This window comes from Ursus maritimus, unplaced genomic scaffold, assembly GCF_017311325.1.
Source record: "Ursus maritimus isolate PB19 unplaced genomic scaffold, ASM1731132v1 scaffold_28, whole genome shotgun sequence".
In the NCBI taxonomy this organism is placed as follows: Eukaryota; Metazoa; Chordata; class Mammalia; order Carnivora; family Ursidae; genus Ursus; species Ursus maritimus.
In genome coordinates, this window is record NW_024425341.1 from 23,966,145 (window position 1) to 23,990,328 (window position 24,184).

Genomic DNA, 24,184 nt, shown 5'->3' on the forward strand with positions numbered 1-24,184 from the left:
GAATTTAGAATAATGACTACAGTACCTTCCAGAGACCCGATGAGGCTACTTGTTGTATTCTGGTTCACAACTTCCACATTTGATGGTCAGTGGCAGGCAAAGCCTTTAAGCTGTGCATTTGGTCAAATTAGGACACTTGTCTTTTGAACGGCTTTTATATACCTTGCCTTCTCAGGCTAGACACATGGGGAAATAAAGACTTTTTGAGCTACCTTCTAAATCTAACCCCAACTTAAAAAATCCACACGTTTCCAAATGTCCAAATTTTTACCTGTGCAATGTGGTGCTACATGCAAGAATTCTCCCTTTATCGTTGCTTGTTTCTAGCAATAGATCTAAGTCTTCAGAACACTCAACTGTTACCCTCTCATTGTCACATTTAGTCGGGACACCTCATAGTTCAGAATCAGGTGGCTTATGAACCACCTTTTAAAGAAACCTAGCTTTATAGCATTTGCTATGTTGTCATTCATAGTACAGAATGTGAATATGCTGTACTTTGAAAAAAAATGAGAAATCTTTTCTATGAAAACTTTTGCTTATGACAGTATACTCTACCAGATGTCTCTCTTTTTGAAAAATCAATTTTGAATTTTCCTGCCCGATATTTTTGTGTCACAACTTCATTTTAGAGAAGTTCTTTTATTTGGATATGTCTTCAGACATGTCTCATTTTGTGTCTGAATCAATATCTTTTAGTTGACTGGCTTTATGACTTGACCTGTCACATATGTGATACCACCACCCATGACTTAACATTAAAAATCAGTTTTGCTCCAATAACATCCTTCTCGAACTCTTCTCTTTTTGGATGATTTAAAGAGTGATGGGTGCATATATGGCCTTGAATGGACCTTCCTTCCTGCTCATATTTATTTCCCTGCCTACTTCTTTTCCTATCTTCTTTATTTCCCACTTTGATTGGTACAATGATTAAAAGCAAGTAGTCTACCCTTTCTCTGTACCAAAAATTGTTCGGTATACCTCCTTCTGTCCCCTAGCGGAGAGAAAGTTCATCGTTCTGTCTTCTAAGGTACAACTTCCTGCCTTACATTGTTACCAGCATTATCGGGGCTGCCCCATCTCCTTCCCAGTTTTCCGGTTTGGGGTCCATAATGCACATGGTTGCTCTCCCTCTAAAGGGTTTTACCCAGCTCCTGTAGATCACAGGACACGGCGCTGTCCGGCTGTGCTTGAACCTTCTGTTTCGGGATGCACTTCAAACCCAGCTGGTTTTTGGACCTGAATCTGCCACATCTTTAACTCTCCCCTCTGCTAGAGTCATGATTTTCTAAACCCCAAAATAGAACTCTTCCACTCGTGACATACATCCACTGTTTTCACTGCAACTTGACTCAGTGTTGCCGGTAGTATTGCCTGGTTAGGAAAGAAACGGGATGCACTGAACATACTTGGGCTCTGGTCCAGGGTAGTTCAATAAATATTTGTGGATGATCATATCAATCACTTAGTTACTTATCTCTATGTAAATAGAGGTAGTTGCTATTACTAGGAAATGTCCCTAGAGACACCAAATATCTTAGTGTTGGTAGCTCCTACCCTACCTTAGATACCTAGTGACACTGAGAAGCGAGGGGAGGATGTTTCTGTCTACAGTTCAAGTGTCTGGGTCTGCACATAACTGCTTCCTGAGTCATCAGATCAAACACTGATTAAGATGACTTTATGTATGTTTTTAATTTCTTCAGAAAATATATTACAATTCCTGTAGGTACAGATAAATGCAAGTTATTATTTTTTTTCCAGAGGATGAATGGGATTTACACATAGAATTTAAGGAAAGACAAAATGAAAATAAATTAACATATAATACATGCATACCAATCACCATGTAATAAATAAACACAGTGGGTAAAAGCCTGTTGTATCTTCTATGTAAAGGGATGGGTATTTCATAACTAGAATTTAATTTACAATTACTTGTTGCATTTTTTAAATTTCAAAATATATTATCGGTTTATTTTGAACATTTTTAGGTTTTTGCTATTCTCTGGTCTCTGTGTGCATTTGAAGTATATGAAAATGATGATGTGATATCACCATAAATTAGCTTTTTAGTATTTCAGGTTATAATTAAATTTATAAGAAGGGCATTTTAAGTATTTTTTTCCAAAGTCAAATGAAAAAACAAAATTAGTGATAGGTGGTCGGTGATCTTGCTACGACGTGATAGGAGAAGGGGTAAAATTTAAATGCAATATATATTCTAGAGCTAAGAAAGAGATAAGTTAGACTTATACCACAAAACAAGATAAAGGCCTAAGCGATTGTATTTTTTCCATATTTAGCAATTTTATCGTATACAAATATAAAGCCCCAATTATCTTGAAATTTTGTGCTGGAAATTTAAAAAAAAAAACATTGCCACTTAATGCATATGGTGTTTTATACTTTTTAATATATAGCCATTTAGGGAAGAAACAATTCCAATAGAAAAAATCTATGATACACTTCATACCTGCTCATCCCGGGTAAAATCAATGTGTTCCAAGGCTTGAAAGTATCCAGCTAGTTTATGTACCGCTGGTGTCCATTTTGATGTAAATTCTGTGGCATGGTGTTCTCAAATCCACAATCGCAGCATTGATGAAAACATAAAGATATTTTTCTCTCTTTGCTTCATCTCAGGTTTGGGGGGGAAGTGAGTCAAACTAGTGATTCTCAGACTTTAATGCATAAGAATCATGAGGATGGTGTTAACAGGACTATTCTGATTTAGCAGTTCTGAGTTAGGGCTAAACTTGTGGGTCTTTGTCAGGCTCTCATGCCGTGCTTGGAAAAGAAGGAAATGGAGCAATTCAGTGCAGGCCAACGGGCCATTCACTTAGTGGCACGGAGATGGGCTTATGATGTACATCCCTGTACCTGGAAAACTTGGCCTGTTAATTTGGCTTCACTTGGTCCTTTCTTTAATATCAGATGCAAGGAGTTGGGGTTATTAGCTCTTTGGGAGGCTGAGAGCCTCTCGTGCATCTAGTATAATGATAGACGGTCATCAGCATGTCTGGTTTCCCCAAGAACTGCCTGTGCAGCCTGCTAAGCATGGGGGGGGGGGGGCGCATGGGGGGGGCGGGGGAAAGCAACACATGGAGTTACACTGACAGCTGCTTTCAGAAGCAAACTGTGCGGGCTATAGCCCATCTTGGAATTCTTGGTCATTTTATCTTTGTGTGTTTTCTAAGTGAAGTCTGGTGGGACGAGGGGCTGTGCACATGTGCAGAGGAGGTGTGCTGGACCCAATGCCCACACACGTGGACACGGTCCCGTGTGCAGGGCGAACAGCACCCATCCTCGTCCCGCACTGGGACCCACAGCTGTGCAGCTGGCTGCCCTGCATAGACCTGTTCTTCCATGTCCCCCCAGTTTTTGCCTCTGGATTGATTAAAGATAACCCACCTCCCCCATTCCTGACATATTACTCAGAGCCCCCAGTCCCGATCAGTTAACGAAGCTGACCGATTCATTCCTGTTACTGTGGTGACCAAGAACCAGAGTGTAAGTCCAAGGTCACATGAAGAATTTTAAGCTAGGCTGCTCTAACTAACATTCTTCCCCATCCAGCACCCTGGAACACCCCTCAGTCCTGTGTAACCTGGGATGAGAGGAGACCTACCACACTGATGAAAAGGATTATTTGCAATCCCCAAGTCTTAACACCCTTTCAGATGCATTTCTTTATTCTATAAAATACCAGAGCTGCATATTTTGTCTATCTGTACTGTGGGGTTTATAGAGAGGTATCAGCACTAAATACTTAAAATTTATTTTTCTGTATTTTACGCTGAATGCCAGTATTCTGAGATGCATTAAAAAAATTGTTAGTGCCCTATTTGAAGGCAATTCTATCTAGAAAAGTGTCTGATTATGGTCTTAGGATCTGTAAATATTGGTCCTGTTTATCTGAGAACACACTGTTCGTGAGAATTTTGTTGTCTTTAAATGAGAGAGAGAATACAAAATATTTGTTCTCATATTATGTTTTTCTGGAAGGATAGAATTCCCAGATTCACACTTGAAATTTTTCATAAAGATGGCCAACTATGCTTGAAAAACAATCAAGAGAGCATTGTCATGGGTTTTGCATATAGTAAGAAACATAATTTTAAAGGACCTTTTAAAATGTGTATGTGGTGGAATTGGAGTGTGTAATAGTAAACGTGGAAGTAGCAAATTTTATTATTTAAGGAAAATTTTGATTCGCTGCATGCTAAATATGAAATGTATTTAAGAAGTAGCTAAAAACTGATTTAAAGTTCCCTGAAGTCATCTTGATAGAATTGTAACAAGAGAAATAATTAAGGTTTTCGTTCATTTCGTCAGGAGGAGAGCAATAGTGGAAAAAAGCTATTTTGTTATTCAAAAAATAAAAATATTGTTTGTTATTACATACTTCCTAAGCATTTGTCTCTGCATTTCTGCAGCTGTGGGTCTCGCTGCGTGCCAAGAACCAGCCCTTCCCAGCAACGGCATCAAAATAGGAGATCGGTATATGGTGAACGATGTCCTCTCCTTTCAGTGTGAACCTGGGTACACCTTGCAGGTATCCTCCTTTTGAGTTTCGGGGATAAGAAGGGTTAAACATAGGAATCCTTGGCCAGCTCCATGAAGCCAGTGCCTGAGATTTGCACCCGATGAGCTAATTCAGTTTCTCTCTCTCTGTTTGTAGACCATGGTAGTTCCATTAAGCCATGCATGCTGGTGATGTTAATTACAATGTGGAAATAGCTTCTAATGACGAAGCACTCTTTCCAAGTTGAGCATCTTGTTCTTGTAATTATTTTATTTCAAATGTATGTTCTCCCAATAAGTATGCAGATAAAATTCTAAGGGACAAAGTATTGACACAAGTCTCTTTCAAAGTGTCACCCCGACAACCCCTTTGCACACTGTTCTCATGGTCAGTTGGGCAAATCATCATTCTGTACTTATTCTGTGCTGGGTACTGCAGTGCTCAAATAATAGGTTCCAGTGATCTCCAAGAAATATGGAGGAGTCTTCATCATTTTTTATAATTTTATATAATAGTTTCACTTAACTTTTATAACCTAGTGTGTACCAACATTCGTTATTTTGCTGTTAATTTTTTTCTGGTCTAATCATAGATAAGCTTACCCACAAAATCGTTTCTCTCTGTCACTTAGCATAATTCTCCTGCCAACTGTGAATATTAATAATCTAAGCATGCATATTACAAAGTCAAGTAGAAAAAGTTAAGCCTAATTACGTGTCTCCTTTTCGGTTATTTTGGGTAATGGAGTGCTTTTGGCTGTCTGCTTATGAGCACATTGAAGCTGATCATATTTTAAGGAAAAATATATTAGTTCTATTCTTTACGTGACTTAAACAAATGAGCTTGAGGAAGCATCAGGAAAGAGTCGCAAAGGTACAGCAGGGAAAGGACGGCACCGCATAGAGTAGGGAATCTGTCGCGGGTTGCCAGAGACGCTTTGCAGAGCAGAGATAAGTCAAGGCCACAGCTAGCAACCCCCAAGCCCTGACGGAGTACCCCCTATGAGTGTCACACACAACCTGCGTCAGTCCTGGGCGACCCCATGATGTGGGGACTAGGAGGTGGTGGAGGGAGATGGTGGGGGGGCCCAGGGAGCAGAAAAGCTGGGAAGGCATCGCAGGCGAGCATGTGTGCTGCGCGTGGGAATTCGCCTGTTTTAAGTTTAGAGGATGTGCCTGTGAGCTGCCTACCACGCCTCAGCAAAGGAAGCATCATCACCATTACTATAAACTAACATCCGTGTGGAAAGTCCCCTTCGTTACAGCCCCAAGCTACAGATGCTGGAGGGCACTGGGGTAATTGCTGTGACTCTTGAAAGCGTGGGCAGAGCCTCCCTTGCAAAAACAACAAGAGTTACTGAGGGAGCTTGCATACACATTCTGCATCGAAGCAAGTTTTTAAACAAGCACGCAAAGGCTATTTTAACGGATTCTTCAAGACAAAACGTAACCGTGTAAGAATTCTGTGTCACGTGCCACAGTTTCATGGAGCGGGACACCACAGAATAGCCTGATAGGCCATTAATATGTCCTTTTTTTGCCTTGCATATAAGTGAATACGAATTCCCACAGCTGAATACTTGTTTGCTCAGGGACATTCATCTTCTTTCTGCTCCTTCCTGAAGTCACTTTGCAGGTACTGTGAGAACCCTTTTAGGAAGGACACCTTTGCAGCCCTTGGAGAAGAAAAGGGAGGGAGGATTCTGGAAGGACCTTTCTTATTATAATGGTTTGTTTAACAAACTGCAGGCAGGAAAGGGCCTGTGGACACACACCTGCAGAGCCCTGCCAGGCTGCTCACTAGTTCTGGGTTTTCAAATGCAAACAAAGCTATTGGCTCTTCTTTAGGGACTGGGCCAAGCTTTGACTTCACAGGCTGCTGTATTTGTCATTCACAGCAGAGAAAAAGGATCCCTACTTTTTTTGTAAGTTGCTAACAATTGACAACACATTTGCTAACACGTGAATATAATCCCAGCATGCGTGAATTACATGTCATTTATGAACAGCATGGTTTCCGATAGGGTTCACACACAGATCTGCATGAACCTGTCTGCCTAGGGCGCTGCCTGGACGCCGTACAGAGGTGCTATCCTGAGACACACAGAGGGAATCCTGGACCTTTGTCTGCTTTAGGATTTCCATCTTCTCCAGCCTTGTTTCAGTGTCCTTTTCCAAGATGAAAAGCTGGAAACAGAAAATTCTTTTCATGGAGTCCTGTCTTGTTTTGGATTCATGATACACATTTCAGCTGGAATCACTGATATAAAATGTTTGTGCCAAAATAAGTAACAGGATATGACCTAGATTGGTAATAAATGACTATTTTATTGGTAGTCATTGATAAATATCTTTAAAGACCTTTACCCTTTGTGTTTTCCATAACGTAGGAAGAAATTTATTAAAGATAATTTAATGATCAGAAAATAGAGCATGAACTTTAGCAGGCAACGTCCTGCACAGAAGGTCTTCTTTAGGAATAAATACAGTTTCCTTTTGCCGTAATGACTTTTTAAGATATCAGAAAGTATGAGAAAATGAGTTTTGTGGCAGATGAATCGCGTATGAAATGTTTCCGAGCTTAGGGAATCGGTTTGTCGTTGATAACTGCATTAGTGCAAATTCTCGTTTGATGAGTCCCAGTTGGCTGGGATTATTTAACATGAATTACAGATTTGTGTTCAGGTGCCTCTGCGCCAGTTGTGGCAAATGGAAACTCACAAGATCAGAACCCACCGCAGACCAGGCCCCGAGTCACATGGGGGAAAAAATAAAATAAAAATGAATAGTCTGCAAAGAGGTTCCCATTTACTACCTTCTCTTTTAGTGTGAGAGAGCTTTTAGCACAAAACATTCATAATTTAACCTGCTGCTGTGTGATTTTAAAACAGAAATAATACGACAGATCTTTCCAAAGAGCAAAAGTTGAAAACATCATATATTTAAAGAATAAAGAGACCGTGGGTGATGAGGATTAATTTTACTGAGGCCACAATTATTTGGCAGTTGGTCAGCCTGTCTGATAATAAAACGAATATTAAGCCTCCTTTTTCTCTGATGAAGGAGGAACTGACCCAGTTCTTTGCGGGACCATCAGGGGCATGTGAGGTGTATGAGATGTGTAAGCAGGCAAGGTGACGAGGAAGGTGCTTTCTCAGAAGCAGATTACATCCTGCTGACCTTCCGCCCTTCAAATCTATACCTAGTATTTCCTAATCATTTACAGCCTCCCACATCAAAAGCTATAACTTCTGATGATAAAAAAAAAAAAAAAAGAAAAACACAACAATGTGTTTTTCCCAAGCCATCCTGTTAAGCATCAGGAAAGGAGCATGTCACAAACAGACCTTTGGAAGGGACTCTGCAAGATTTTGGTGTTGGTAGAAAGAAATACAGTGGTTACAGATTCTTTTTTTTCTATCTTGATTCCAAGTATATGATTCATGGACAAACATTAGTTTGTCAAACATTTCACGATTTGTGGTTTGTAATTTAAAAAAGAAACCAACGAAATTACAGATCCTCTCACACTGGATCACAAACTCTGTCTTCAGCGAGGTGATCTTCATTTCCTTTTCTCTTAACCAGGGCCGGTCCCACATTTCCTGCATGCCGGGAACTGTCCGTCGCTGGAACTACCCGTCCCCGCTCTGCATCGGTATGGAAGCCCCCCCACCCCCCGCCCGACGTGGTGTTCTGTGCATGTGTACTGGCAATCCCTTAGTGGCCAGCTCCCAGAGCTAGTCTTCTGGGCTTCCAATGCCACACTTTTAAATTTCTTTCAGAACGGTTGTCACTTAATAATCACATCATAATGCCGTAGAGGTGAGGCAAAATTGAACATGCATCTTGTCCCACGGGGGCTACTGGCTCAGCTTTCTCATCATCTGAGGACCAGCCCACATGGATTAGATGTAAGATTGCTAGCTCAAGGCACTAAACTCAAATTACATTTGTATCAGAAGGCCAGTGGATTAATTATGAGAAGGAAGGAACACAGCAGGTCTGAAAGTCTGAGCGCTATTCTGTGTAGGCCTTTACGCCTCAGGAAAATTGAGTTTCCAGAAACGAAATTCAGAAATACAAATAAATGATTTGAAGTTGGAGGGATAGTATTTTATAGGAGAAACAGGGAGGGGGCCTGCCTGCAGATGTGCTCATTAGGACGGGTGTCCAGCCTGCCTCTTTAGGGAAAGGTGTTCCAAACACAGCATTGCAGGAGGAAGAACATATGTCCTGGGGCCTAATTAACATTTTTTTTTATTTTAATGTTTTTTTATTATATTATGTTAGTCACCATACAGTACATCCCTAGTTTCTGATGTAAAGTTCGATGATTCATTAGTTGTGTATAACACCCAGTGCACCATGCAATACGTGCCCTCCTTACTACCCATCACCAGCCTATCCCATTCTCCCATCCCCCTCCCCTCTGAAGCCCTCAGTTTGTTTTTCAGAGTCCATAGTCTCTCATGCTTCATTCCCCCTTCTGATTACCCCCCCTTTCTTTATCCCTTTCTTCCCCAACCGATCTTCCTAGTTCCTACGTTCCATAGATGAGAGAAATCATATGATAATTGTCTTTCTCTGCTTGACTTATTTCACTTAGCATTATCTCCTCCAGTGCCGTCCATGTTGCAGCAAATATTGAGAACTCGTTCTTTCTGATAGCTGCCCAATTAACTTTTTGCATAGAGGACATGGTGGGAGTGATTCCCGGGGCAGAGGAGGTGGTTCTCGTTTACCTCCATTGTAGCGGAAGACCTTGAGTGTAAGCCCCTTCAACTCTGCACGGTCTTCCCCTCACTCTGGACTCAAGCTTCACCACCACCCAGAAGCTGTCTGCCTGACTCAGAAATCCTTACTTACAGCTCAGGTGACCACACGACTTCGTCAGCTGCTACCCTCACCTGTGCAACTCAGTCTACCCCGCCTGCACACTTCCTGCCTTCCTCAAACCCTGTTCCACCCCTCGAACCCCCTTCCTAGGTGACCCCCAGGATCATCACCTGTTTTGTATAATCTGGATATTGTCTCGGCTTCCATATCATCCACCAAATGCAGAGTTCCTCAGCCTTGCTGGCCTACCACCTAAATGGTCCCCACTCGTAGCTCACCTGTTCAGTTCTCAGCCTTAGGTTCTCACAGCCTTCTAGCAGCTTGACGGCCCCTTCTAAGTGATTGCCATCAGGATCCTAACCTACAGTCCCTGGTTTCAGGGGAAGGAGCTTGTGTACCTGCCCACAGCCCCTCAATTCTACTCTACGCCCACACCCAGCCCAGAACAGCCTCTCCCAGCTTCAGGGACCCGCTGGCGAATCGGCCCCGCCACCACCTGCTCTCCTGCTCTTACTTCCCCAAGATGCCCAATGCCACCACTCCAGTCCATGCCTCTGGCGCCTACACCCTCCCTGTGCCCCACCTCCCTCAAGCTCCCTGCTGGCCCCCAGTTAGGGCCCCAGGCCAGAAGAGAAGGCATCAATATCTCTCTCTTTGTGTGAAATGTTGATATTTTGATCATCACAGTTTTTCTTTCTTTCTTTCTTTTTTTTTTTTTTATTCCTTTTGATGTTTCCAAATATTGCACCAACAGATTGTTTGAGGGTCCAGGCACGCCCTTAAAGTTTGCACCTGAGGGAGGTGCCTCACTGGCCTGACCCTCACCCCAGCCTGGCCCGGGCTCCCACCCTCAGCTTGGATAACAGCAATGACAGAGACATTTCTATGGTGTGGATGACTCTGCTTTTTCTCGTGGAGCTGTAATGTCCTGTAGCTCACGTTAGTCTCCCTGCTACTCCCAGAACCTTAAAGACAGAGATGGGCGTCACTCTCCACTCGGCTGTGAGCACATGGGAGGCTCTCAGTAACTTCGATTCCAGAATGACCAGTAGATGACTGACGGTCAGACAACATGCGTGATTATGACAGTGACCACAGATGCCTCGTCCATAGTCCCTCTCTGGCTTGCCACACCTGGAGGCTGCATGGGGTGCACTCGGAACCTCCTCGTCTCTAGAACACTACCTTCGGGCATCTTCATGGTGCATGTGGTGTTTCAGGAGAACGAGGTCAGTTTTCCTGAATAAAGGCACATGATTTTAAAGGCCACAGTACAGCCAGGAAAGTGTCCTCTGAGCTACTCACACGCTGTTCCCGATCCATTTGCAGAGGAATATGAGAGCTTAGGGTTCGTTCAGGTCCTCACAGGGAAAGCAAGAGAGCTACTCTCTGTTACCTGTTCCTCTGAAAGCCTGATTTTCCCCTGTCTCCCACAAATCCTAGGTATTTAATGGTTTTTGGTAATCTGCAGCTTCATTACCTTGAACGGGAAACAGATGGAGTTATATACAGAGGAAATAAAACTAAGCCAAACCTTTAAAACAGAACCACAGCCTCTATGATGGTCTCGTGCAGGAAACAGTACACGTCCGCATAATGCTCATCATAGCATATTTGCTTACAAGGGAAAATGTTCCCTAGTGACCCATATCTTTTTTCCTGAAAGTGATTTCTTGGTAAAAATAAATGTCGAGGCTACTCCATCACCTAAAATGGTGAAGTTATTTGTATAGAGATTTGAAATCCCAGCTGTGACCTGGAAGGGAGAAACAGAGAGATATGGGTGCCAAGCTCAGGGGATTGCCTCCTCCCTCCCCGCCTTTTACTTAGAGAACGTCCACCTTCCTATTTGTTTTTCAGTGAGGTACCTTCCCTTAAACTTGGGAATTGAAATATTTTTAACTTTGAAATGAAATCAGCTCACAACAGGTATTCAGTCAAATAGTGTGTCGTTGTTGGCACTCTGCATTATGGGAGGACGTGTTTTATTCAAATAGTTAACCTATGTTAGCCAAATATAATTGATTTTTATCTTTTATTTAGCTTGCCTCATATATCAGTAAATGTCAAAGATATATCAAACTTCCGTAACACCTGCTCACTCTTAACTTTTTACAAGCTGTAGAGAAAGGTTTTTCATGGGAAAACTCACAAACAGCCCACAATAAATCTCCAAGTCAGATCTGAGAGATTGAAAGAGTTTTTTGGTTTTTGGGTTTTTTGTTTGTTTGTTTGTTTGTTTGTTTGTTTTCTTAGCTGTTAGCTTCAAATTAATACAAGCTGGGAAATTTTAAGACTAGAAATCCGTAGAGAGATAATCTTTTATTTATTAGCTCTTAGAAATTTCAAGTCCTAATGAAGACAATTTATATCAAAACAGTTCTCTACAGGTTACACAGTGTCAAGCACCATTCTCAGGCTTAACCAATATTAACCATTTCAAACATCACAACAAGCCAAGGTGTTTGCTAGACCCTTCCACCAGCTGGCATTCCCTATACCATGGGGTCCCTCCAGTGGGGCATGCCCTGCACCCTGGAGTAAAGATTCCATATACTGTCACCAAAAAATCAGGAATTTGCACAAAATAAGATAAATAAATCCAGTAGGATGTAAGATCCCCAGCTATTTTATAGTAATCAATACCTTGTCTTTTGGAGACATTAACTCTTTACATAGGCTACGTCACTATAAGAAAGGGTCTAGAATGGAGGGACTTTCTCTAGCAGGAAGCAGGAGGTCAGTTTACCAAATGGTGGTGGACAGGTAAGGCCTGGGAAGAAGGATGAAGATTGATTGTGGCATTGAACAAATAGACAATAAGACAAGGTCCATTGGTGGAGTTTTTAAAATATCATGAAGGAAAACAAGATGGATGCCAATTCTCTGGAGCTCTGTTGGTACGCCCACCCAGTGATTTCTGTGTTGTAGATAAACTGAAGTAAGATTATATTTCGTGATAACGAAGTACTTGGAGGAATTCAGTTATGATTGTCTGTGTGAGAGGAGATCCAGCCAACGTCCAGGCCATCCCGTCTGTCTTCACGACACCCACAGTTGGCCCCTGTGAACCGAGATCTTACTATTGATGATGACTTCCATCATCCAGCCACGGAGCCAGCAGTTCATGCCATGCGGTCCCAATCCTCCATTGGAGACATGCACGGATGCTTATATTTTATCATTCCCAATCTTCTCCTCTTCTTTTTCATAAAAATTGTGCTCAAAATCATAACGGCCTCTTTAAAAATGTCACCTTTACTTCAGGTTTGTCGTGGTGTTGCTGCCACTGATTTGGCATTTTCATGCCCATCTGCCCTGTGGTTGGACAGACATATCTACTCTCGCTGCAGGCTGAGAGTCCTGAGGGGAGGATAGTACTGCTAAAGCTATTCAGGGATGCCTCTCAGATCCACCAGCTTGCCTTCGCCAGAATGGACAGACTCGTGGACGAAGTGCATCCCATAACCCGTGTCTCCACATAGTTGGTATTCCCACAAAGAAGGCACCCGAGAGGTCATACTCTAACTGACAGCCAAGTTCACGTGCAGGGTTTTGCTGGCTTTATTCACTCATCTCACAAAGCTATGTTTTTAATTCTTTTTAAAACTACATCTTTAATAACGTATACAGTGTCAAAACGCAGGTGAGGATTCCCTACCTTGGGCCATTACATATTCACTGGGCTTGATTTTTTAAGACTATTTAGATTTTCCCCCATATCAAATGTATCCTCGACAGATAAAGTTTTTCTACGTTGGTGATTAAAAAGAAAAGAAAAGAAAAAAAAAAAAAAAGACTCCACTGTAGGCCCTGAGTGGAGATTCAGAGATTTCTGGAAGAGGTTTCTTCCAATACCAAGTTTGCCTAATAAGAACATTGTTAGAATAGTCATAAAGCCTTTTAATGTGACTTCCAGCAAAGATGTGACGGCATTTGCTTCATTGCTTTGAGATATAAGAAATTGCCATTGACTAGGTCACAAGTGTTCAAGGGTCAGACTTTCATCTGCTTCGACATATGTTATTTGACAAGTGTGTTATAAAATCGGTTCTTTCTTCATAGTCAAGCCTCAGCTACAGTAGACATGAAATGTGACTAACCCAGGTCAGGCCAGACGTGGGAGCTTAGTTCACGCCTGGTCATGACAGTGAGCGTAAGGTTTCCCGGGGAGAAAGCGGTTTTGGTGGGCTGCACTCCAAAACAGAACAGAATCCCAAAGGGAACGTATCCTGCTCAAAAGATCGGTGCTGGAACCAGATGGAGTTGCCATAAAATTCTCGTTGTGTTGTTCAGGCAAATTGCTTCTCTTCAGGCTTGGTTTCCTAATCTGTAAAATGGGTAACAAAACACCAACCTTTGTAGGGCTTTATGAGAATTAAGTCATGCAGTGTGTTTACTCAGCCTGGTAGGTCACGCATAGTTACCAATGAATCAATAGTAGCTAATACTACCACTCAGTAAATAGCCACCCATCACCTGAAAGTCAAGGGGATGTCTGACCCACATGCAGTAAACTGACGAACCTTTCCTGAGCCTCTGGGTAATAAAAGTAGATACATTTTGAAAATCAGTCTTTGTTCTTAAGTAGTTGACACTGGAGAGGGAGAGCCAGACGCATACACATAACTAGTCATCGTGTCAGGTATGTGCTGTGATTAAGGGCAGATCCACTTCTGGAGACTTGCTTTTATGTAACACAGTCAGTAAGAGCAGCTTGAATTAAATCCCTTGCGAGAAAGCAACGGCCCCCAGCACTGAGCACGCTTGTCCACTTCACAGCAACCTGCGGAGGGACGTTGAGCAGCATGGGGGGCGTGATCTTGAGCCCAGGGTTTCCGGGAGCCTACCCCAACAACCTAGACTGCACCTGGAAGATCGAGTTGCCCATTGGCTATGGTAAGTGAAAGTATTTTTTTTTTAATTCTTAAAAATTCAACTTTTTAATTTCTATCTTGGAAAAAATTCAGCTGAATAAAAAATCCACCTTATTCTGTTGATGTAACTGTCTTTAATTGAAAGTGGCTTAGAGATTTAAATAAAGGTTTGGCAGAATAACTTCCAGAACAGAAAGTTATGAAAAAAATCAATTCAGGCATGCAGCTCTTTTCAAGGCAAATTAAATTAGATGGAGGGTGATAGAGTAGGCACATGAAGTATAAAATGTAGCATCCCTAATTCAATTATTCATCACTTTATTTATAATACCACCTTTTGTAATCTATTTCTGGAATGTAATAATGATTGTTTCTTTGGAATGATTTTTAAGGTTTTTTTCAGGTTATGACACATTTTAGGGCTGTTCTATACATTTTTCTAATTATATATTGCATTGATTTAGGTTCATGAAAATGACTTTTTATAATATTTAGTTATGAACTTTCAGGTTATCTACCTTAACTAATTCATAATTTTAATTGTTATGGACACTAAAAGCTCATTATGGCCTTTTCTAGAACATCACGGTCTTTGTGAAATGTTGATTCCCTATCATGCCTTTCCTTGTCTGCATCATGATCTCCTTCCTATTTGGGTTCATTAATTTGGGTTTTCCCTACCTGTGAATTTCCTCAAAGCACATACTGGCAGATGTACCAAATTAGGTCCTCACTGAATGTCCTAGGATATGTGATTGAGAACTTATCTACTAAGTGAAATGTTAGTTGCATGATGAATGAACTTAAGCTTAAATGGAAATCACAGCCCTAGAAGATCATATTGTTTATTAGGTTTTCAAAGCTTTGCCTTAAGAACCTGTACCCAGAATGGCAACAACAGCAGGAGTACAAAATGGAGAGGAAGTGTCCACTTGCTCAGCAGAGAGCAACCAAGAGGAATCGTGGGCAGGAGGGTATGGTGCGTGTTGGTCAGGTGTACAAGCATGGACATGCTGTGGACAGACATGGAGCATTACACCATGGAAACAGGGGAGCATGGAAGGGCACCCCCACTGGGGAGACCTCATGGGAGGTTCATGTCCACTGGGGTCTTTAAGGGGCCATCTAGAGGGAGAGTGGGAAGAGGAAGGGGAGAGACCACAAAAGGATTACAGAGGCTCTCTATTTCTTCAGGTTTTTTTAGTGTAGCTTTGCTTTTTCAATCATCAACTCTGAGAAGCAGGGAAGTAGTTCTGCCCTGTGCTTAACCAACATTAGCTCAGCTGTTCTCAAAAGCACAGTCTGTTTCCCTTCCATGGGGATCTGAGGATAGGGACGTGGTTGATACAATGGTTGAGTCAGGCGGTGGGGTTGGATGGGACATGCATGTGACCCACCATATTCCAACAGCGTCTTAAGGCCCTTGAGGGTCACAGGCTTATTAGACAAATGACCATAGTGGTTAAAAGCAGAGACTCAGAGAAGTGCAGGCCCACTGCAGCGCTGACTCTGGTGGGATAGGGTCTACTGAAATGGGAAAGGTGCTTTTCTCTCTTAAAAACCAAAAGAACTGCATAAGGTTATGGTGAGGACTAACTAAAACAATTCAGGAGGAGGTCAGCACAGGGCTTGGCGGTATAAACAGCGACAACAGAAAACAAAGAAGTCAGCTGGTTTTTTCATTATTATTCCAAGTATTTCCCACTTTCCTTTCAAATCTCATGAGAAATATATTATTCATGAATAGATATGAATATTTCAGTAGCTTGTTTTTCCAACTTGACCATCCTATGATTGAGAAGGTTATTGTCTGGCCTTTTTCCCTGTGCTGCTCATGAATGAGTCAATATGAAAGATAATAATTCAGGGGGAAATATCAGTCAAGTTGTCTTACAGTCATGATCTATGAACTCAAACAAAATATTTATTTGAAGAAATACCAAAATGAGAAAAAAGATTTATGAAATGTTATAATTAAAATAATTTAAGTCTTTAAACAGTTGGTACTGTATAGTTTTGGGTTTTGAAAGCATCTTGAAGAAAAGGCAAAAAGAAACCTTATGTCTTAAATCCTAAATACATACAAAATAGTATCACTATCCCTAGCTTTTTAGAATAGATGTAGCTATGCTTCAGAATACAGTTGACCCATGAACAACCTGGGGTTCAGGGTACTGACCCTTGCATAGTCGAAGATCCAAGTATGACTTTTGATTCCATAAAAACTCCATTAATAATAGCCTGCTGTTGACCAGAAGCCTTATCAGTAACATGAAGAGTCGATGAACACATATGTTGTATGTTGTATTTTTTATTATATACTATATTCTGACAACAAAGTGAGCTAGAGAAAAGAAAATGTTAATAAAATCTTAGGGAAGAGAAAATACACTTACAGCTCTGTACTGTAAAAAATCTGCCTATAGGTGGACCCATACAGTTCAAGCTCTTGTTGTTCAAGAATCAGCTGTAATATTACAGATTAAATGTAATGCACCAGGTTTGCCTGTGACAAATTTTATAATCTATAAATATCCTTCTATACATCAAGTTACAAATTTAGGGAGAAGGCATGTAAGCGGTGGTAGTTTCCTCAACACGGTAAATATTTGGGATTTTCCAGTCCCTGCTAAAAAAACTTTCTGAGGTTTAAAGAACTACAGTGCATTTTGGTGATGTTGAGAAAAATTTACAGCCTGGTTTTCAACCCCACAAGAGATTTTGACACTCTTAAGTAAATTAATTTTATCTATTCCTGGTCTTCCTTTATGTCTGCCTCTTCTCCCTTGTATTAACATGGCTCAAAATACTACCTCTTGCCTTGCTCTCAAATGCACCCATTTCAGCTCCCCGTTTTCAGCTGCGTGTGACATCTTCTCATCTGGGGCATCCGAGGGTGTCACAGACTCTGTTCACGTTCAAATTCATCACTTTCTTCTTCTCCTGTAGTCAGTCTATTCCACAGTGGGTTCTCCTCTCCGTACTTCCAGAACTACCTGTGGCTTCTGGTTCTCCTGTGGCTCCCCCTTCCCTCCACCTTATGTTGGCCGTAAGTTCCTCCCAGGCCCACCCAAGTCAAAGGCAAACATCAGATTGCTCCCCTGGAAATTTTGAGTAGTAAGTTTGGGTTTGAAACCCAGGAATATGTTAAATGCTCCTGAAGTTTCTTATTAAAAAAAAAAAACAAAACAAAACAGGAGCATAGCAACGATGATTATCCCCACCCTTAACGATAATTTCTCCCCCCTGGTCTCCCATGTTGTGTCCTATTAGCACCAAACTTTAGCGTAATTCTGGAACACCTCCTGTATTTACCACCCAGGATGGGCTTCTGTGTTCCCAGTGGGACAGGTAGGGAGATTGGGAAGATATGTTTCTACGGATGTCGCACTAGATGTTTAACCTGTAAAATTTCTGTTAGGATGATGTTGGTAAGCGAGGCATACTGTGATGGGTATTACATTAACAAACATGGTAGAGTTACCCAGCTCTTCCAAGTGAACATGGTCATTGGCACATTGCAATCACTGCTCACTACCTGCACCTCTCCTACATCTGCTGCTCTGTGTGTGTGTGTGTGTGTTGTATCTATGGGAAGGGGATCTCCTAACAACCCCTTCTCTGTCTGAGGTTTGGGAAATCATTTTAAACAATGTATGTTGTAGTATCACCGGGAAGTTCATCAAGAAATGGGCACTATGGGGAACTTGCTTACATAAGACATGAAGAGAAGGTCAGATTATTGTGAATATGTACGTAAACTTGAAACACTAAATTCCAAGGAAAACGATTGCTTAGACCAGTCGTTCTCAGATTAGGCTGCGTACAAGAATCATTGGTGTAGGTCAGGTTGTTACAATGAAATTCCTGTGGCCAGCCCCTCCATGCTCTGTCAGCACTGCTGGCCAGACAGGAAAAGGGGATCCAGAGTTTTCTTAAAAATAAATTCTACTTCAATATTTTTGAAGTCAGTTTTCTCATTTCTTCAAATGCCACTTTGAATATCTGCACATGCATTCCTGTGTGCTTGATTTTCAGGTGTGGGTTTCGGTTTCCTGGTGCATTAATGACTGTTGTACTGGTAAACCCAGATGATTTCTGAATAACACACTTATGCAGAACATGGTATCATTGCCTTTCTTGATGTTTCTCATTCATTGAGCATTTTGTCAGGGTGTTTTGAATCTTTCCATACAACGGGATTGCATGGGACCATCTGATAGATTATCTGATCCATGAGTTAAGCAGCTACCAGTTTAGTCAAATAATTCTTTTGATTATCCTAGTGGTCCCCATGCCCATGGATTAGTCGATAGTTTAACTAAACAGTCAAAATGAATAGTTGCTTTGGCAGTATGTGAAAACCACCTTTATCTCGCACTGCTAACTACTCGTTCCAGTGACAACTATTTCATGCATCCCATTTTAGGAAGAGAACTAGGCTTTCCAGGTGATGGAAGGGTTTGGAGCCTAGGCGTGGACAGCAGGTGTCCTGAGTGCTCATGTCTGGGGGCTCTGAGTTGAGCAGAAAGCTTAGCACTGCCAGTCACTGGTGCTATGAATTTGCACAAGTTACCACAATGTTTTTGAACCTTGTTTCCTTATCTTTAAATCAAACATCATTGGGACACCTGGATGGCTCAGTCTGTGAAGCGTCTGCCTTCAGCTCAGGTCATGCTCCCGGGGGTCCTAGCATCGAGCCCCGCATCTGGATCCTTGCTCAGTGGGGAGTCTGCTTCTCCCTCTCCCTCTGCCCCTGCTCCTGCTCTCTCTGTTGCTCTCTCTCATGCATGCTCTCTCTCTAATAAAAAATAAAATCTTTAAAAATAATAATAAATAAAAAATAAATAACATAAATACATATCATAAAGCATGATTCTCATAGGGCTCTTCTGAAATAATGTCAATGCCTGATACAGAGCACGTGTTATTTGGCTGTTAGCTGCTTTTAGTTCCTACGCCACATTCTCTGATGATTTTTATGCCATTTTCTTTCCTTTTCACATATTTGGGTTGCTGTTATGTTGCCTTTGGCACAAGCCTCATCGACACAGAATGTCTGTCTCTATCTTATTGAATTTTCTAAAGTCATAGTCAGCAGAAATGCAACCATGTTTTTGTTTGTTTTTGCTTTATCGTTGCCTTTCATATTTAAAAACCACCGCACCAACTTTGCATGCGATGCTGTCCAAAATGACCATGTCTTTGGCCACCTAGGCCATATGTAGGGAAGCTATAATGAGTTTTTCAGAATATTCACTCAGTTCTAAAACTGTGAACTCCCTTGCCACGAGTTCATTATGCATAGAAGATGCTAAATAGGGCACGTCATCTTTACAAGGTCTATCAACCAAAAGACGAGGGTTTAACTCAGAAGTCATGGTCACATTACTATTTAAAGTTTTGTCAAATCCAAAGTCAAAAATTCTTTGTGCGGGTGACTTTTACTGACACTTAATTTTCAGTGTGAGCGATAATCAGATGAGAGCAATGATCATGTGCTGTGTAAATTCCACCAAATGGATGTTCAGATTGATTCTCTTGCCGCAATTACACATTTCTTCAGCATTCTGTAAGATAATAGGATAGCTAAGTTAGGCTTATATCAATCCCTTCATTTTGGCTTCATGATAACAAACTGGACACAAGGTGCTGAAATTCAGATAGCTGAATAATTCCATTTTAAACCAGATTAGCACTGGGCTCTATTCTGTTGCATTTCCTGATGTGCATTAGGAGATTTGATATGTGGCTGGGTACTTTACCCTGCTTAAAATGCTAATTTTTCCCTAAAATAATTGTCATAACTCTGTTTCTATGTTTAATTCCAGATCAATAAAAGGCTACTTTTACTGTTTCCTTCACTTTGGGATATTGGCTGTCTTTATCTGTTTTAACCCTTGATCTGCTTGCGGCCTTCCATTTCTTTCCTGACTGTGTCATTCCTTTAATCTCTGGACAAACACATCCGAGGTCGGCGTGTGCACATCTGAAATGAGCCAATTTTAAGCCATTTACCTGCTATTTGATTTGATACCCAAATCATGAATGTATTTCACAAGCATGTGATCTCACCCTAATTCCCCATGCTCCCCGGCTTTTCGGAACGTGGATGGAAATGTCAGTAATTCAGCGTTTCTTTGCGGTTGCTCCCCTGTCAGCCTCTGTGTTCGGCCTCATGGTGACAAATGTGATGGGTGTCCCTGAAACTCTAGACCACAGGGCTCAGCAGCCCTGACCCAGTCACAGACTCACTCAAAAAAAAGGATAGGTTATTAGTAACAGAACTCTTTTGTCAGATCTGTGGGCTGTGCTACAAAAGGGAACTCCATGTCTAACTCAACAATGGGTGAGAGAATAAATCCAGTACAGATGTGCCGCTTTCTAAGGGGTCCAGTAGCCCGGCCGCCACAGGGGTGTGCAGGGGACCTTCAGATCGGAGAAATCCATGAGTCCTCCCTCCTCTCCTCCCTCCCACCCCCTTGTCCGTCTTCCGTCCTCCCTCCTCCCCTCCTTCTTCCTTCCCCTTTCTTTTTTCCTGCTTCCAAATTTATTTTGACCAACATATTTGCTGAAATTTAGAAAAAAAAAATGAATACTTTGTTGATGGTTCTTCAACAAAGAGAATTACTTGACATTTTTAAATATTTACAGAAGTATTTTAAATTGATAGCATTGCTCCACACTCCTATATTGTACGTGACATTGGAGTAGCCAAGACAAAGGCAGACTGGGATCCCTCTTCCCTGATGGCTCATGTGCTGCTAGTTTATAGATTCAGACTATGTCACATGAATTTATTTATTTATTTTTATTTTTTTTATTATATTATGTTAGTCACCATACAGTACATCCCTGGTTTCTGATGCAAAGTTCGATGATTCATTAGTGTCACATGAATTTAATTACTCATTCTAAAATGATTCTAGGCTTTGGTTGACTGGTTAACGATTTTTCCCTCAGACCAGGTTTTTCTCCTGCTTCTTGCTTCCTTGGCCCATTCCTGAAGTTTCCCATTGTTTTGTTTTTTGTTTTTTTTTAAAGTTTTTTTTTTTTTTTCAGTAATCTCCACACTTAAGGTGGGACTTGAACTCATAACTCTGAGATCAAGAGTCACATGTTCTTCCAACTGAGCCAGCCGTGCAACCTCTGAACTTTCCCACATTCTATTCTTTTCTTCCTTCCTCTCAAAGTCAAGGTTGAACAAATTCATTACAAACACTCTTCTCCATTAAGAACTGGAATATTTCTGACATCTTGAGATTGTTAGCTCTTGTCCAGCACATTTGCTAAACGAGGAAAGTGACCATGTTGCCAGCCAGACTCGGGTATAAATCTGACTCCGCTTGTCCTGTGCTGCACTAGACATAACACCGAACACCCCAGAGCCTTCGTTTGCTTACCTGTCAAAATACAATGATACTAATAAGGACTTTGCTGGTAATCATGAGAAAAATGTCGGTTGGTAACAGGGAGCCTCAGCACGGTGGTTGGCCTCACGCTTATGCACGAACAGAAGGGGCGGTTGCTTACTCTTCTGGGCCTCCGTACAAAGTTCTCCCATCATTGATAAAGTTGTTTTTCTTGGATGATGTTAAATGTCCTGAGTGCCTGTGTTTCTCTTTCCTACTGGACTTGAACTTTTCTTGTTCCTTTTTCACGAAATTCTGCTTGTGATAACTGGATTTCCCATCAATACCTAAGTAGCTGTGTTTGCTTTCATTTTTCTCCACCTTTACAATCAAATAAGGAAACCCATGTAAGCATTATCTTTAGTTTTCCAAACCTGGCAAGCATGTGTCAAATATATTAGGTGAAAAGTAAAAATAAAGCCCCTCTTACTGATCGAGAGCAGAAGAATAACACATAGTCACGCTTTTCTCGTGGGTTGGGAGAATATAATCGGTAGTGGCTATTGGAATTCTCAGTGTAGGCTTTACAATCCTAAATTAATCAAATGGATTTATGTAAAAATGAATGCCTTTGGAGTCCTCTGTAAGCTATTTAAGTGACTTAAAATATTTCAGTCGCAGTAGTGAAATAAATTTTCAAAAATTCCACAAAGTTGTAACACCCTAAATGATTCTGATTTCCTCTAAATTTGATACTCCTCTAAATTATCTAGAGGAATTCCCTCTAAATTCCTCTAAGGCATCCTCTAAGATGAATATGATAGCAGTGGCATTGGTCATTGCCCAGTCCTTTGGTGTGTGAACTCTGCCAGGCTATTGGATTGAAGTGTGCAGATGAGAGTGGGTTTTTTGGACCGAGTTCTTGCAAACATCCATAATTTGCTTTGTGAGCATAACACAATTGAAACAATCACTTGCTAAACTAACACATCACTTGTGCGGTGGGATGACCATGCATTTAAAAGCCACTTTGACAGGCTATGGCATTTTTTTACACCCATTTTGGCTCCTTTCTTGATAAAGTTGTAAATGAGCTCATGGATGATTGGACACAGAATTACAGCCTTGTGTTTACGGCTGTAATAATGTAACAGAGCTGGACGAAATGATTGCCAGACGCGAGTGCTAGCCGTCATTCTACGTATTATACCGGTATATCCCTGTGATGTAATGCTGGTAATCACACTTGACAAAGAAGTTGACTTCAGGGACATTAATTTCATGAACGAAGGTCACACTGCTAGCGGGAGGCACAGGCGCAGTCGAACCCGTGTGTTGGATCCTGCACTGTGTGCTCTCTGCCACCAAGACCGCCCTGTTCTGCCTCCCCGAGAATCCTGTGTGCGGAGGCTAATACAGTTTTAGTCACTTTTGATAAACATTGATCTTACAAATTTTGATATTCGCTTTCATTTATTTTGCATGTTTTTCCCTAGGTGCACATATTCAATTTCTGAATTTTTCTACCGAAGCCAATCACGACTACCTTGAAATTCAAAACGGACCCCACCACACGAGCCCTATGATCGGGCAGTTCAGTGGCTCGGACCCCCCCTCCGCCCTGCTCAGTACCACACACGAAACGCTCATCCACTTCTACAGCGATCATTCCCAGAACCGGCAAGGGTTTAAACTCGCTTACCAAGGTAAGGAGTCAACCTGTGTTGCGACATGAACCTCCGTCATTGGTGACAAATGTGTGCGGCGGGAACCATTGGTTTTCTGATTGGGCAGAGAGCCGTGCTGCCCGTGTCTGCGCAAGCAGAGGCATCAGCAGCGAGCACGGGGTCAGCCCGGCTGTCATCTCAGCCTCACGCTCAAGCCTTCCCAGCGGTCCCTCCCTCCCGTGGCCGACATCACACTCCTGAGCCACCAGCTCGGCAACCCATCCCTTCCCACTTGTCACTGTCCTCAGAGCCACTGGTCCATCGTGTCCCTTCCGGACTGTGGAGTGGGGAGACCGCTCACAGTGGCAGTGGGGCTGGCACTGTCTCTCATGCCCTGGACCTTGTCTCAGCTCAAAATAGTGTCCAAAGGTATTATTCAGGTCATTTCATATTACACCAGAAAAACAATCTAGTACATGAACTTCATCTTTTTAAAACCATCTAAATATAAGACTCTTCGACATGTTTGAACCCAGCATTAGCAAACCATTCATGACCTGAGAAAAAGTTCAAAACTTTCATCTCATACCCAGTAATTTAGATGGCCTAACTTGAATATTGTTAAATCAAATGAAGCTGAGAATGTTAACAATAGGGCTTTTCTTTCCTATTTTTTAACATGATTAAATGACTTGCTTTCTTTAATTTCATAGACTGTCTTTGACATTAAGGGCTTTACTGCTTTCTTACTAAAAGGTGATGGTATTTTATGTTGAAGTTTTAGATGTTGTTACTTAAATGGTTATTTAAATCTAAAATATACATTAAGATTTCCAATTTTTGGGTCTCTTAAAATACAAAATCCAGGTAGGAGGCAAAAAGAGAGGAGAATAAAGCCTGGGCCAGTGAGGAATACGGC

The 24,184-nt window shown here is 41.6% G+C and overlaps 1 protein-coding gene across 1 annotated transcript in view; it reads left to right on the forward strand.

Annotated features, from left to right (window-relative positions):
- CSMD1 (CUB and Sushi multiple domains 1) overlaps nt 1-24,184 on the forward strand; it is a 1,580,412-nt gene that overhangs the window by 1,384,940 nt on the left and 171,288 nt on the right. Inside the window, exons 38-41 of the mRNA XM_040643176.1 lie at nt 4,443-4,561; nt 8,119-8,188; nt 14,152-14,268; nt 23,095-23,304. Coding sequence (XP_040499110.1) covers nt 4,443-4,561; nt 8,119-8,188; nt 14,152-14,268; nt 23,095-23,304 — 516 coding nt within the window. The remainder of the gene's footprint in view (nt 1-4,442; nt 4,562-8,118; nt 8,189-14,151; nt 14,269-23,094; nt 23,305-24,184) is intronic.